A 16,423-nucleotide genomic window follows, 5' to 3' on the forward strand; every position below is an offset into this window, starting at 1 on the left:
TCCATTTTTGTCTCATCTGTCCATAGGACATACTCCCAGAATCTTTGTGGCTTGTCAACATGTAGTTTGGCATATTCCAGTCTAGCTTTTTTATGGTTTGTTTTCAACAATGGTGTCCTCCTTGGTCGTCTCCCATGTAGTCCACTTTGGCTCAAACAACGACGGATGGTGCGATCGGACACTGATGTTCCTTGAGCATGAAGTTCACCTTGGATCTCTTTAGAAGTCTTTCTGTGTTCTTTTGTTACCATTCGGACTATCTGTCCCTTTGATTTGTCATCAACTTTCCTCCTGCAGCCACGTCCAGGGAGTTTGGCTACAGTCCCATGGATCTTAAAATTCTGAATAATATGTGTAACTGTACAGTAGGCACAGGAACATCTAGCTGCTTGGAGATGGTCTTGTAGCCTCGCTTCCTCTGGTCCATGTTGAGTGTGGTACACACAAAATCCACTGAAGCATGGTTGAAAAGCAATGTCTGACTTTCATTGGTTAACAATCATAGAATGTTTATTTATTATTACTTTTGTCCGATTAAAGTTTTTTCTGTGACCATTGTGAGTTTTTCTTTCATTGACCGAAGGGTACCAACAATTTTGTCCACGTGTGTAGAATGTCTCAATATGCTATAACTTTAAGGGGGCCATTCACTGGAACTAAAGGGCTCAGTTACGTTCCAGCATAAGAATGCCCCTTTGCACAAACTGAGGTCCAAGGAAGACAAGATTAGCCAAAGTTGGTTCAGAAGAACTCTTTTGGTTTGCAGAGAGCCTAGATCTCAATCCCACTGAACAACTTTTAGATGAATTGGAACACAATATATTTTTTCAAAGAATAAATCAATGATCAGTTATTTCAACTGAGAAATATTGGAGATGCAATATAATTAATTGGTACCCAGGCAAACACAAGTACTGTATTTGAATCATGATCTTCTGGGATATTTGAATGTAATTAAATAAGAATATACAGTGGTTTGAAAAAGTGTTGGCCCCTTCTTGTTTTTTGTTTGTTTGTCATACTTTAATGTTTCAGATCAAACAAATAGTAGTCAAAGATAACACAAGTAGCTTAGATTAGATTCAACTTTATTGTCATTACACATGTACTGTACAAGGCAACAAAATGCAGTTTAGGTCTAACCAGAGTGCAATAGCAGTAAGTGCAGGATATACAGTTTGTACAAGATTTAGATAAGTTAAATAAGATGGTAATATGAAAGTAATTTACAGATGTGTGTGTATTATGATCATAATATACAGATGACTATAATTATAACTGAAATTTACAGAAGGATGTAACAAAATATGGCTATTGCTATAAACAGTAATTTACAGATGTGTATGTACTATGAAAATAATATACAGTAAACACAAAGTGCAGTTTTTAAATGAAGGTTTTTATTATTAAGGGAAAACAAAATCCAAACCCACATGGCCCTGTGTGAAAAAGTGTTTGCCCCCTAAACCTAATAACTGGTTGGGTCACTCATAGCAGCAAGAACTGCAATCAAGCGTTGGCGATAACTTGCAATGAGTCTGTTACAGCGCTGTGGAGGAATTTTGGCCCACTTATCTTTGCAGAATTGTTGTAACTCAGCCACATTGGAGGGTTTTCGAGCATGAAATGCCTTTTTAAGGTCATGCCACAGCTTTTCAATAGGATTCAGTTCAGGACTTTGACTAGACCACTCCAAAGTCTTCATTTTGTTTTTCTTCAGCCATTCAGAGGTGGATTGCTGGTGTACACATTTTCCTTCAGGATTTTTTTTTGTAGACATCAGAATTATTTTTTTCATTTATCACAGCAATTCTTCCAGGTCCTGAAGCAGCAAAACAGCCCCAGACCATCACACTACCACCACCATATTTTACTGTTGGTATGATGTTATTTTTCTAAAATGCAGTTTTACATTTATGCCAGATGTAATAGGACACACACCTTCCAAAAAGCTAAACTTTTGACAAAACAGAAGTCTTGGGGATGATCAAGATGTTTTCTGGCAAATCTGAGACGAGCCTTTATGTTCTTTTTGCTCAGCAGCGGTTTTTGTCTTGGAACTCTACCATGCAGGCCATTTTTGCCGTCTCTCTCTTATGGTGTAGTCGCGAACACTAAGCTTAACTGAGGCAAGTAAGGCCTGCAGTTCTTTGGATGTTGTAGAGGGGACTTGTGACATCTTGGATGAGTTGTCGCTGCGCTCTTGGGGTAATTTTGGTCCGCCGGCCACTCCTGGGAAGGTTCACCACTGTTCCATGTTTTTGCCATTTTTGGATAATGGCTCTCACTGTGGTTCGCTGAAGTCCCAAAGCTATAAAAATGCTTTCTAACTTTTTCTAGACTGAATAGATCTCAATTACTTTCATTCTCATTTGTTCTTGAAATTCTTTGGCTCTCGACATGATGTGTAGCTATTGAGGATCTTTTGGTTTACTTTCACTTTGTCAGTCAGGTTTTATTTTAGAGATTTCTTGATTGCGAACAGGTGTGGCAGTAATCAGGCGTGGGTGTGGCTAGAGAAATTGAACTCAGGTGTGATAAACCACAATTATGTTTTAACAGGGTGGCAAACACTATCACACAGGGCAATGTGGGTTTGGATTTTGTTTTCCCTTAATAATAAAAACCTGCATTTAAAAACTGCATATTGTGTTTACTTGTCTTATCTTTGGCAACTGTTTAATTTTTTTTGATGATCTGAAACATTAAAGTGTGACAAACGTGCAAAAAAGTAAAAAAATCAGGAAGGGAGCCAACATTTCTTCACACCACTGTAGATATTTATTTTAATTTAGATAAAGCCAAAATGACCAACAGTACAATAATATTTAAGTGTAGCTATAACTATTTTTTGCATGTGTGCTTGTGTTTGAACAGGTGGATAGGGAGTATGTTGTCCAGAAGGCACTGCACTCCATTGACTTTCCTGTTCCTCAGCCTTTACTTTACTGCTCGGACACACGTGTTATTGGCACAGAGTTTTACATCATGGAGCATGTTAAGGTCAGCCCTCTATCAGTCTGTGGCAAAACAAAACAAAAATATTATACTATTAATATTATGTATTAACAATAAATAAAGTAGTAAAATACAATAGCTTGTTCGCTAACAATGCCTGTATTTGGTTGACTATCATGATACATTTGTCTTAGAAAAGCAAGTTTTTAAAAAAAAATTTTTTAATCTAGTCTGGGGATAACATTCAGTGGACAATTTTTTTTGCTGTTATCCAGTATGTATTGTTGATAATTTCAAAAGTTTCCGATTAAGTGCATTTGGTGTGTTAGAATTGAAAAAAACATGACTATGAGCTATATAATTTATAAGATAGCTATATAAGAATTTCCTCTATGTCTGATTTTGAGTCAATTCAAAATGTGAATCCATACTCATGGCCTAATTGATAAATAATTTAGTGTGTGTGTGTGTAATACAGGGCCGTATATTTCGAGACCCAAGGCTACCAGGCATCAGTTCAGCAGAACGCAGCGCTCTGTATGTAGCTGCAGTTGAGGTATTAGCCAGACTTCACTCTGTTAACCTCACCAGACTTGGCCTAGTAGGATATGGGAAAGGGGCAGGTTATGCCAAGAGGCAGGTAAGAGTCTGATTGCATATCTTTTTATAAAGTAGCGTGCAGTCTGAAAACAGTATTTTAATTGAAGATTGTTTGGCAAATCTTGGATATCTTTATTTTTTAGGTGTCCACGTGGATAAAGCAGTACAGAGCATCTGCAAGCAAAACCATTCCAGGTGTAGATGATCTTTATGATTGGCTGAGCAACAATGTGCCACCCATTGATGAGCAAGTGACCCTAGTACATGGTGATTTTCGAATTGACAACCTTATATTCCATCCATCAGAGGTACTACTAAAAGAACAAAAATGGTTGTATATACACACAACAGCTAATTTAATAGGAACACCTGTACTTACTCCTTCATGCAGTTACCCAATTAGTTAAACACACATCAGTGACACAAAAATCTTGCAGATAGTGATCAAGAGCTTCAGTTGATACTCACATTAATCATCAGTCTGAGGATGGATATGATCTTGGTGATGTGTGATGGATTTATATTGTTTTTGCTAGGCTGGTTTGTGTATTTCAGAAACTAGCTAATCGGGGATTTTTACACACTAAAACTTCTAAAGTTTAAACAGAATTGTGCAAATACAAGCAAGCATAAACATAAAAAACTTATAGTGAGCAGCAGTTTCATTTCAAAGCCTTACCAGATGAATCAAAGTTCTTATAACAGCAAGTAAATATGGGAAGGAATGTTCAAAATCTACAAAGCTTTGGCCATAGTATACACTCATCATAGCCCACCTGACAACTTTTGGTCATGGTAAAAGTTCTGCTGTTATGTTTTCATGACATTGCCGTAGTATTCTTAAAATATCTTTTAAATAAAAATTATCTAAATGGCTCTTTTATGACCATGGAATGGATTTGCCAAAAATACATCTATGCTTTACCTGAATTTTACATGTAGTTTTCATCATGGGTTCATGTTCTTTTTTCTGTTTACAGGCTCGAATACTAGCTGTATTGGATTGGGAATTATCCACAATTGGGCAACCGCTTGCAGACTTGACTTACTTTCTTATGCCCCATTACTGCCCCTCCCATCTTAATATGATCTCTGTTCTTGGTGGAGTTACAGGGATAGAAGGTGGGCCTTTTCTATTCTGTCTAAATTTTTTTTAATGCATTGATATATTTTGCAGAATTTAGATTAACCCTTATGTAAATGGGATCCTGGGTTATCTCGTTTCACTTATCACATTAAGCTTTACCCTGGGTTTACAATTAGTTTGCCTATTAATAATCTGAAGTTTCACACTGTACATTCCTAAACCTTATATAAATTCAGTGCATGACAGTTTTCCTATTTCTTACTGATGCAAAAATATGGTTCAGTGTTATCTTTTACATCTTTTTTGTCCATTTTAAGTTTGTTGTATACTTTGCAAGGCATTTGTTGAGATCCATTCATTCATTCATTTTCTACTGCTTATCCGAACTTCTCGGGTCACGGGGAGCCTTTGCCTATCTCAGGCGTCATTGGGCATCGCGGCAGTATACACCCTGGACGGAGTGCCAACCCATCACAGGGCACACACACACTCTCATTCACTCGCACACTACGGACAATTTTCCAGAGATGCCAATCAACCTACCATGCATGTCTTTGGACTGGGGGAGGAAACTGGAGTACCCGGAGGAAACCCCCGAGGCACGGGGAGAACATGCAAACTCCACACACAAGGCGGAGGCGGGAATCGAACCCCCAACCCTGGAGGTGTAAGGCGAACGTGCTAACCACTAAGCCACCGTGCCCCCCTGTTGAGATCCAAATTTTGCAAATTTTTCAGTGTCACTCATCTCCTCATTCCTAGGCTGTGAATTTTTATGACATTCAGTGTTTGTGCTGTCTCATGGATCTACATCCAGGTTTTCACATGAAATGAGGCACGCCTGTTAAATTTCTGATGGGGTGTCTGTTGCTAAGCTTCTAGTCATAACATTCCATTTCACACTGTACATGTTTTGCACCGCAAACCTGCTTAGGTTGTGTAAACCCGAAAAAAAGTGGTTGTAGCGATTTTGGCTCGCGAAGCAGGGTAAATATTTATGAGTAATTATAACGCGTTATAGTGACTCTAAATATTTTAACCTAAGTTGAAATTAACGGTAATGGAATTAACGTTACACTTATTTGGTCTGTTCGTCCGGCGAACAGGCCGTGTAACCTTTATTAATTCTATGAAGGTGGTATCTTCCCGGCCGAGAAAGATTCACTTCCCTGTTACTTTATACCGTATTGTAAATTAAATTAACTTAATAGAGCATGTAGTTCAGACCAGATGTTGCAGGTACCTTACGTTTGTGAGCGATACTCAGAGACAATCACTTGTGGCACAAAAATATGACATTTAATGAATGAGACAAACACAACATAAAACTAACTACACAAACAAACAAAAGAAATAGGGAAAATGAAGATGAAAATAAAATAACACAAAAGAAATTAAAATTGGGAAAAGGGAGGAACAGACTTGAAAGAAGAAATTAGAGAAAGGAAGGAAAGGAATGGCAAGCTTAAACTTCAAAATTAATCACACCCTAACTGGGAAATCGTCACCGGAAACTTAAATTCACCTTAAGACTCAATACAAGGTTCATACTCAAAATACGCATCTAAATTGGTTGGTAAAGGAAACGGTTACTTGCATTGGCTTACTGCACAAGAGTCCGGATGCAACAGAGAAATCTCTGAGTCACTTAGGGTGGGGTCAGACGTTCTTCCAAGTTCTCCTGAAGATCAGAATAGTTGCCGTTTTTGGAAGTGAAGCTTGCTGGAACTTCTTTGAAGGAAGATGGAGTCGTCTCCAAGCTGTTCTGAAAGTCTGACCACGGATTGGTGGTGTTTGTGACAATTTAAAGGTCGTGAACTCCACCCATCTTTGGGGAAATGGCCAATGCTATGGCCTTAGATTTTGGAGGGAAAAACTCCCTTTTGTTTCAGGTGTCTGTGGGCATGGTTTAGCTATCAAACTTTTAGATGACTTTAAAGTTTTATCCAAGGAGTATTAAGACGGTATGGCACCTTTCGTGCTCAAATAAATTACACCATTGTTTGAAAAATGAGTAACCAATAATTTTGTGGTCATTTGGATACTATACATGAAAGGAATGACGGTATAAAGACAGCGGTACATTACGTACAGTATACAGATCAGTAATCAAAGTGTAACTGATGTTAATACAGTGTTGTGTTCTGACACATGAATAAAATACACCCTTGTCAGGAAAGTAAGGAGCAAATAATTTTAAGTCAGGCAAGCCTTAAAGAAGAAACACATTACAGCAGGGTTATACGAATAAGAATCTTAGAGTATCTTATCTACTTGTTTTATTAGTTAAAGGAATGTCTCATTGTGTTGTGTGTGTGTGTGTGTGTGTGTGTGTGTGTGTGTGTGTGCTGGTTGAGGGCCCCTATGAGTTCAATCAGAGAAGCCGCATGGGGTTATCTGGTCTTTGTGTAGGCTCCAGTTCTGGAGCCAGTTGTGTGTGTGTAAAACTGGGTTGCTCATTGGTTGATTGAAGATTAGATGCCAAAGTTTAGGGTGTCTGGGACCTGGAATCTAAATGACATGTACCAGACGCTACATGGTGTTAACTCATTCTAAATTACTTAACATAGTAATTAAGTGTGAAATGTTCTATTTTTGGGTAATTTCTGACAAATGAATAATAAAGCTTTACACAGCTTTATAAATTGTAAAATTATAACACACAATTTTTAGTTTGAGTGAGAATGCGTATATTTCTCCACACTCCTGACTATGCCTATGCAAGAACTGATTATGCAGGAATTTTGTATTGCTATATATTGCTATAATTGAGTGAGTCATTACTGATTTTGGTGCTCACAAGATACAGACAGAAACTTTTAAACATTTAAAGAACATTAAACTATGCCTTGATTGAAGATTTGGCTCATGCAGATTTTTGGATGGATTATATTCTTACTAGCACCACTCATCAGTTGCTTTTGTTTGCTCAATGGAGCTTTATTTGATCTCTATTCTGATGCGTAATTACCATTTCCAAGCATGTACTAGTTGAATAATGACCTCTTACTTTACCATTCATATAGCTCACACTGATATACACTGAACAAAATTATAAATGCAACACTATTGTTTTTGCCCCCATTTTTCAAGAGCTGAAGATGCTGAATAGACAGCAAAGCACAGGTGTGCTTTAGGCTGGCCAAAATAAAAGGCCACTCTAAAATGTGCAGCTTTTATTGCAAGCACAATGCCACAGATCCCACACGTTGCAAGTTTTGAGGGACCGTGCAATTGGCATGTTGACTGTAGGAATGTCCACCAGAGCTGTTGCCCATGAATTGAATGTTTATTTCTCTACCATAAGCCATCTCCAAAGGTGTTTTAGAGGATTTGGCAATACATCCAACTGGCCTCACAACCGCAGACCATGTGTAACCACACCAGCCCAGGACCTCCAAATCCAGCATATTCACCTCCAAGATCGTCTGAGACCAGCCACCTGGACAGCTGCTTCAACAATTGGTTTGAATAACTAAAGAATTTCTGCACAAACTGTCAGAAATCATCTCTGGGGAGCTCGTCTGCATGCTCGTCATCCTCATCGGGGTCTCGACCTGACTGCAGTTCATTGTCGTAACCGACCTGAGTGGGCAAATGCTCACATTCGATGGCGTTATGGGCAGGGGTTGGGTTATGGTATGGGCAGGCATATGTTATGGACAATGAACACAGGTGCATTTTATTGATGGCATTTTGAATGCACAGAGATACCGTGATGAGATCCTGAGGCCCATTGTTTTGCGATTCATCCACGACCATCATCTCATGTTGCAGCATGATAATGCACGGCCGCATGTTGCAAGGATCTGTGCACAATTCCTTGAAGCTGAAAACATCCCAGTACTTTCATGGCCAGCATACTCACCGGACATGTCACCCATTGAGCATGTTTAGGATGCTCTGGATCGGCTTATATGACAGCGTGTTCCAGTTCCTGCCAATATCCAGAAGCTTCGCACAGCCATTGAAGAGGAGTGGATCAACAATATCCACTCCTCTTCAATGAGTGCAAAAACAAAATTGTTGCATTTAGAATGTTCAATGTACGTTTCTAAAACCATAAAAGAAAATTCATTGCCAGGCTTTAAATGTAATTAGGAAAATTCAATGAGCACACACACTAATAAAATATATATTTATTATTAGAACATATGGCATTTCATTTGACATCTCTTAGTTTGAGTATTTATATACAGTAGATATATAAAGTCTAAATACTTTTAAAATGGCAGGTGTGATGTGATGTTAAAAAAAATTAAACAAAGTTAAATCGTGTCAGAACCATTTCCACCATTTCCATATATATATATATATATATATATATATATATATATATATATATATATATATATATATATATATTACAGTATATATTTGTATCTCTTCTCAAGGGACCATATTATAGGAATGAAATGTGGATATATGTTAGTAGTCAATGTGCTGCTCCTTTGAAAAGACCTCAACATACAGCCATGATTATGTATGATTAGTACAGTAAATCTGTACTGCTATACAAGCTGCACATTGACTACTTTAAACTATATCCAATTTTTATTTCTATAGTTTTGCCCCTTGAGATCATGTAATAAAATGGTTGCTAAAATGTGAGGGGTGACTCACTTTTGTGAGATACTGTATACTGTACATAAATATAAGAAGGTTTAATTATGACTAGGAGACTGTGACTGTCATACTGCAAAACAATGGATAAACTAAAAGTTGTGATGTTAATTTGAGTTAATACCTCTGGTATGGTAGTTTGTACCTGTAATGCATCAAGTAACAAGCCAGAGATAACAAGTCTGAATTTGATTAATATAGTTTAATTTAACAGGGTTAAATAGCAGTCATTTTATACAATTCTAGATATTTTTTATAATTCTTGACAGTTTTTCATTTAATTGTTCTTAATTTAATGTTATTATATTTCAGGTATCCCTTCAGCAGAAGACTTGATCTCTATTTACTGCCAATGCTGTGGAATCCCTTCTTCACTTCCACATAAGAATTTTTTTATTGCCTTGGCCATGTTTAAAATGGCCTGCATTGCACAGGTGCGCAGTATTGAGTGGGTTATGCCACTTTTTATCTTTTATGCTTGGTTAACTTTTACTTACTGTTGACCTATAGGTGGATTAAATGACATGAATGAGACCCAAGCATGTATGAAATATAACTACACGTGCTGGAAGTAATTGCTCATAATCTTACAGTGAACTCTGTGATTATTTTTTTTAGCTGAACACCTCAGGTCTAGCTTGATTTTGGTGTATTGCTGAATATCTCTCCTCATTCTTTCCGGTGTGTGCCTGTGTGTGGTAGGGCATTTATGCAAGATCTTTGCTGGGGAATGCCAGTGCTCCTAATGCAGCTCAGTTTGAAGAAAGCGTGGAACCTTTAGTTCACCTGGCTCTAAAGATCGCTCACAGGTAATTTCTATACTGACTGAAATTTAAAATTGTAAAAGAATTTTAATAGTATTGTTTCATTTGTGATATATATTATGTTGTGTTTTTCAACCATAAATTTACTGAACATTTGATCACAGATTTTAATATTTTCACAATAATCTATTAAAAAATCTGTCTTAAAATTCATTAAGTCCACCATGATAATATTCTTGCTTAACCAATTATTGGCTGTTCTTAATTGCAACGATTGCTTGTAAGATGCTTAAAAACAAACTTTATTTTTCATTTACTTTTGATATTTTGAGCAAACTACATGCATCATACAAACAACAATACAAGCCTTTCTCAGGGGCCAGCAATGGTAGCATGGCACAGTTGGGATATGTACTCATGACCACCTGATCAGTATTGCCTTGTCTTTACCACATAATTAGCTCTTGGTTCTAGTTTAGTGTATGTACAGTATAACATTTTGCTTATGCATTTTTCATGTATTTATCTATTGAAATGTGATGCATTTTTTCTCTTCAGCAGGGAGCAAAAATTCCATTTTATCACAAAAATAATATAGCGTATCAAAAAATGCAGCACCCAAAACTCTTAATCTGCCATTAGAACTAATGCATTCTTTAAAAATTCTGGTCATTGCACATCATCAGCATGTTTGGTGACAAAAGGGGAATTCATACGGAGAAAAGAATCTGATGCCCACTGTAAAATATAGTGGTGTAGATGCCAAAAACCTGAGTTACCCTGCCAGTGTAATATTTGAGAGCAACAAATCTAACACATTACTTTATTAACTGTGCTTTACATAACTTGGGGCCCCTTAAGCACCAAAGTTCTCTTGGATCATGTGCAAAGACACAGCATGAAGGGTGCTTAGGCACAACCAATTGAACACCGATAACAGAACATAAAAACATCACCCAAAAACCTCCAATCTTGTGAATAATATGTGTTTACTCTCTCAAACTCAGCTTGAGAGGGTAAACTAGACAAACATCCTTTTTTTTGCTGAATAAAACATGTGTTGCATGTCAGTGTATTTTAGCTCAAAATATGTTTTGTTCTATAGTTTACTTTTGTATTTTTTTATGGAAGTGTACTAATAAGTAAATATTAGTTTCATTTGTGTGTTCTTTGTGCAGTTCTTCACTGGATGTACAAGTTCCTGATAGGTTATTTCTCCAGTCAGCTAAAGGTTACATTGTCCTCCAGCAAGTTAAAGAGTTTATGAAACAACACATACTGCCTACTCAGAAGGTAAGCTCATGTTAAACATTAAATATGATGACAAGTAGTTTCACTTTTGTTTGTGAATGTTTTGAGTAGTATCTCGTGTGTGTGTGTGTGTGTGTGTGTGTGTGTGTGTGTGTGTAAATACACTTTGTATACCCTGAAAGAAATATTAAACATTGCAATTATTTTTTTATTTTTTCTCCTAAACAACCCTGATCAGAAGTTTACATTTCCTTGAATGTTTGGGTACATTACAAACCTACAGGTTGACACACAGAGGTTTAAATGGCTATTAAAGGGAAGTTTCCACATCTGTGACTGTGATTTGTAATTGTAATTAGTGTCTGACTTGAGGCTTGATGCTGCTCCATGGGGAAGACAAAAGACAAAACTGCAAGTGGACCTCAGTAATAATGTAGGTTGAACTAGGAAAATTATATAAAAAGAATATCAGAAAATAAGAGGTTTGGTTGATACTAAGCCACAGTCAGGTTGAACAAGAAATATTTCACCCAATACTGCCAGAATAATTGTTTGGGATGCAAAGAAAAACCCAACAAAAAAACAACTTTGAGAGAAATACAGTCTGCTCTGGGAAAAAAAGTGGTGGTGGTTTCAAAGAGGACAATAAGGAGGAACTTGAACACGATTGACCTGGATAGTCAAATCCAGGAGAAGGCCATATTGTGCAGATGCCACAAAAAAGGCCCACCTTCAGTACACCACACAGCACCTAGACAAGCCTCACAGCTTATGGAGCAGAGTCATTTGGAGTGATGAGACCAAAATTGAACTTTATAATCACAACCATAAATGCTGCGTTAACCTAAACTAAAGGTTTGCAAACGTTTGATCAGGGATTATTTACTTATTTTCTTTTTTATGATTTCAAATAAAAAAAAAATTCAAAATTTTGCCTTTTTTAATGGTAAACATCTTGCAAATTCTCCCAAGGTATGCAAAATTTTGAGCACAACTGTACATACATACACACACACATATGTATGTGTGTATGTATGTAGATACACACATACATATGTGTGTGTGTGTTTATGTTTACTAACATACTGTAGTGTCCCTACATTGGTGTAGGCTGGGTATGAGGAAGCAGGAGGCAGACTAGGTCACTGTCACACAATGGACTATTTTTTTACATTTTGTTTTCACGCACACATACAAAATCACACACATGGCTGTCTGCTCGCTTGAACTAACAGTCGACATCCCAACTCGCTGTGTGACCTCAAAGGGCCCTTGCCACTTGAGAGTGAGTAATTTAGTAATTTATGAGTAGTAAAATTAGAACTTTATTTCCTAGTGCAAATAATCATGTGCCTCTTTTCCACCGGAAAGAACCGGGTGCTGGTTCATAGCTAGCACTAGGGCTGGTTCAAAGTTGGTTCCAATGGCGAACCTTCTAAGAACCGGTTTGCCTTTCCACCGGCTAGAGAGCCATCACAGCGCCGAGTGTGACGTCACTGTATACGTGTCACGTGTCCCAGCAACGTTAGCGCAGCAGCGGCAAACACAAATACAACAACAATGGTGGATGTTGCTTTATTGTTAATGCTCATGGCTTTGCGAACCTACATTGGCATCCAAACGCTTTGAATAAAACGTGTACGTGCAGCTCCATGTAATCTGTATAAACGGAGGTTGTAATCGATAAAGTACATAACGTTATTTTATCAGTAACACAGAAAAAAGTTAGCCTTAGCATGTAGCTACCTACTATCATGTGTGCTGATAGTGTATCATATCGCGGTAAAGTAAAAGTGTATTAAACATTAGTAAACTTAAGGTACATTATCAAATGCGCTAACAGTAGTCCCGCCCCCAGCTCCTGACGCAAGTGGTTCTTAAGTCTAGACCAGCAACGTTTTGGTGCTACTTAAGAGCTACTTTTCCTGGTTCGGAGCCGGTGCTTTGGCGGTCGAAACAGAAAGAACTGGTTCTAAATTAGGCTCTGGCTCCGAACCAGCACTCGAACTGCCTCGGTGGAAAAGGGGCAATACTGTAGCTGGGCTTGGCATTCTTGTGCCCGAGTTTTGCCTTCAGGTCAAGAATGTGATGAATTCCTTTTTTACTTTCAGAAGGTCCATCCTCCTAATTTTTCCCTAATGCGCTTAGAGCTCTATGCCCATAGAGTAACTCAAATGGGGAAAATCATTCATATATATATGTGTGTGTGTGCACACAGCTGTGTGTTTGCTCTGCTCTTTCAATTCTCTTTGCCTTTAAATCCCCTCTGGCTTTTTCACTGTTATTTAGAGATTATATATTATTTTAGAGAGATTATTCAAAATTGTGTGAATTTTACCACTTGTACTGTGGAACTAGATAGATGGTTTCTTCAGTCATCATTTGTCTCTTGTGCCAGATAATTCTTTTCTGTAAAATGGCTCAATCATCAGAGACTTGTGTTTTCTCGGTGCACTGTTGATGTACTGAAATTTAATTGTGGACTGTCTTTGCTTTAGGAAATTACTGAGTACTATATCAAACACTGCGATGGCCCTGAGAGATGGCAAACACCTCCTGCACTGGAGGAACTGAAGGTAAAACACACACCAACATAAAACAAATGCATTGCATAATATTTATAATCAAAGCTTGTGTGTTAAATGTTGATAATAGTTCTTTTTCTTTAGTACTCTTTCTGGAAGTATGGCTATGTTAAGAAATTCTGTGTTTAGGCAAAAGCTCGTGAGGCTGGGCTGTGGAATCTGTTTTTGCATGCAGTGAGTGGTCTATCTCAGCTGGATTACTCCTACATAGCTGAGGAAACTGGACGATGCTTCTACGCCTCTGAGGTCTTCAACTGCCAGGCTCCAGGTATGTGTGTTTTGCTTCTTTTAATGCAGATGAAATTAGGACTAATAGTGTAACTTGAAATAGTAGTATTTTGATTTTAATTCTTCAGTTGTATGCTTGTGTATTTGTGCATGTGTACGTGTGTGTGCTCGAGAGAGATAACTGCACTCAATTTAATAGCCAATATTTTTTTAACTGTGAAACAGATTCGGGGAACATAGAGGTGCTGCACCTGTTTGGTTCTGAGGAGCAAAAAAAGCTCTGGCTAGATCCCTTGCTGAGAGGAGAAATACGATCCTGCTTTTGCATGACTGGTAACAACACAAGCTTTTGCACACATACATGCTTCCACATTCTACTGCTATCTTAAAGATGACCACTGTACTTTTTACCAAAAGTATTGGCACCCCACCGGGTATTCTGGTGACGTCACTCGACGCCACGTGACGACATGATATATCAAAACACTCAGCACAATGAGGGGAACTGCCCCATGGGTATTATGGTCATGTCACGTGACGTCACGTGAGGTCACGTGCACAACAGTACATGCAATTCTTAATGTTCTTAATTCTTAACTAGTCAAAACAACAGAAACAGGGTCTCTGCTTCCATTTTGGTTGGTGTTAAGTATGTTCAATAAAACTGGATTTCAGCATCATTTAAATAATTATTCACAGGATATTGTGTTTGTTGTTAGCTAATTAGTGCTTGGCCAGTGGTATTCACCATATGCACACTTGTGTGTTCATGAGAGCTTAGCCCATATCATACACTATTTCCCCTAAATTAGAGCCATTATATGTTCTCTCAGTGGTTTCTCTAAAGGACAAAATGTTGTCATTTGGAAGACTGTGGGTCCAAATAAGGGCTTTTCGCATAAAGCAATGTATTTAGTAGTATACAGTATGAAGATAAAAACTAAAAAAATGCTCTGCAGTGTAGCACACATAATTTAAATTTTTTTCCCACATGTCTGAAATATACTCTGAAATGTGTTTATATACTATATATAAATAAATGGTGGAAAAGCCTGGCTTTACCTGCCGGCACAAAAGCAGTTTACTACTTGTAACAAACATCAAATATAGCATGACCTTTAACACGGCATTTTAATTACTGAATGTTTAAATTAATTGCACATAATATACAGATCCAACTCCATTCCTCCTCTCCAGTCATCTACCCACATAAAGAGTAAGACACAACTTACCTTTTCAGAGCATCAGATTTACAAATCTCTCTGAAGATGAAAAGCGTAATATAGTGCAATGTCATGCATGTTTTGAAAGCAATTGATATTTAATGAAGCTAAAGAGAGTTATTGAACTGTGAAATTCTTTTGAGATGATGATATTAAGATTTGTTTAGTAATCCAAAGTCTTCTATGCTGATGGACTGCAACAATATGGTTTTCACAGAAACTGGCTCAACAGCACCATTTCCAACTAGCTTGATTTGAGCTAGACGGGCACGTTGTTTAAAGAGCTGACAGAATGGCTGTGGCAAAGTTGGGTGTTTGCATCTATATAACAGATCTTGCTGCACCTATGCTGTTATTACTAAATTCCACTGTTCTGCTGATTTGGAATACATTCTTAGGCCCTATACAACTGCAGGCCCTATTACCTGCCTTGGAAATTTTCATCTACCATACTGTAATTGCTGCAGTGTATGTACCCTTGGATGCTAATGCTACACTAGCTATGAAAGAACTCTCTTCTGTTATCAGTTACCTGCAAACAGTGTATCAGCATGGAGCTTTTATCATTGCTGGTGATTTCAATCATGCCAATCTGAGAAAAGCTCTCCCCAAATTTTATCAAAACATTTTTTGACCTACAAGAGGAGACATATGATCATGTCTACACAAACAAATATGATGCTTATAAAGCAACTCCTCTGCCCCATGTTGGATAATCTGATTACCTATCCCTGTTCCTGGTGCCCAAATACACCCCCCATCATCAAACATGTGAAACACACAATAAAGGCTGTTAAAGCTGGAAGGAGCAGATTCTTTGCTACAGCATGAGTTCTAGAACCCCGACTGGAACGTGTTTGCTTCTCAGGTCACACTGGATTCCCATGCGGACGTTAATACCTACACCAGTTCTGTTCTGCAACACATCAACAGATGTACTGACAGGGTAATGTCTTTTCTATTACAGTAACAACCCATAAACTACCCGTGAGGTAGTTCCCCTCATAAAAACTTCGTCCGGAGTAAGGTCCTAAAAGAATATGTCCGAGTTCGGTGTAAATCGCTCGAAAACTTGCAGAGTTATAAACCTCAAAAGTTTATAAT

General features: G+C 37.8%; 1 protein-coding gene across 5 annotated transcripts in view; it reads left to right on the forward strand.

Annotated features, from left to right (window-relative positions):
• The window catches only part of acad11 (acyl-CoA dehydrogenase family, member 11), a 43,530-nt gene that overhangs the window by 3,238 nt on the left and 23,869 nt on the right, over positions 1-16,423 (forward strand). For all 5 annotated transcript variants that reach the window (XR_007139548.1, XR_007139549.1, XM_027173061.2 and 2 more), the window contains 10 exons: positions 2,878-3,003; positions 3,437-3,598; positions 3,702-3,866; positions 4,539-4,680; positions 9,581-9,702; positions 9,971-10,077; positions 11,211-11,325; positions 13,782-13,859; positions 13,998-14,136; positions 14,322-14,429. Coding sequence is in view for 3 of the 5 variants with exons in the window: in XM_027173061.2 (XP_027028862.1) it covers positions 2,878-3,003; positions 3,437-3,598; positions 3,702-3,866; positions 4,539-4,680; positions 9,581-9,702; positions 9,971-10,077; positions 11,211-11,325; positions 13,782-13,859; positions 13,998-14,136; positions 14,322-14,429 (1,264 nt within the window). In the remaining 2 variants the exon portion in view is untranslated. The remainder of the gene's footprint in view (positions 1-2,877; positions 3,004-3,436; positions 3,599-3,701; positions 3,867-4,538; positions 4,681-9,580; positions 9,703-9,970; positions 10,078-11,210; positions 11,326-13,781; positions 13,860-13,997; positions 14,137-14,321; positions 14,430-16,423) is intronic.

This window comes from Tachysurus fulvidraco, chromosome 25, assembly GCF_022655615.1.
Source record: "Tachysurus fulvidraco isolate hzauxx_2018 chromosome 25, HZAU_PFXX_2.0, whole genome shotgun sequence".
Lineage (NCBI taxonomy): Eukaryota > Metazoa > Chordata > Actinopteri > Siluriformes > Bagridae > Tachysurus > Tachysurus fulvidraco.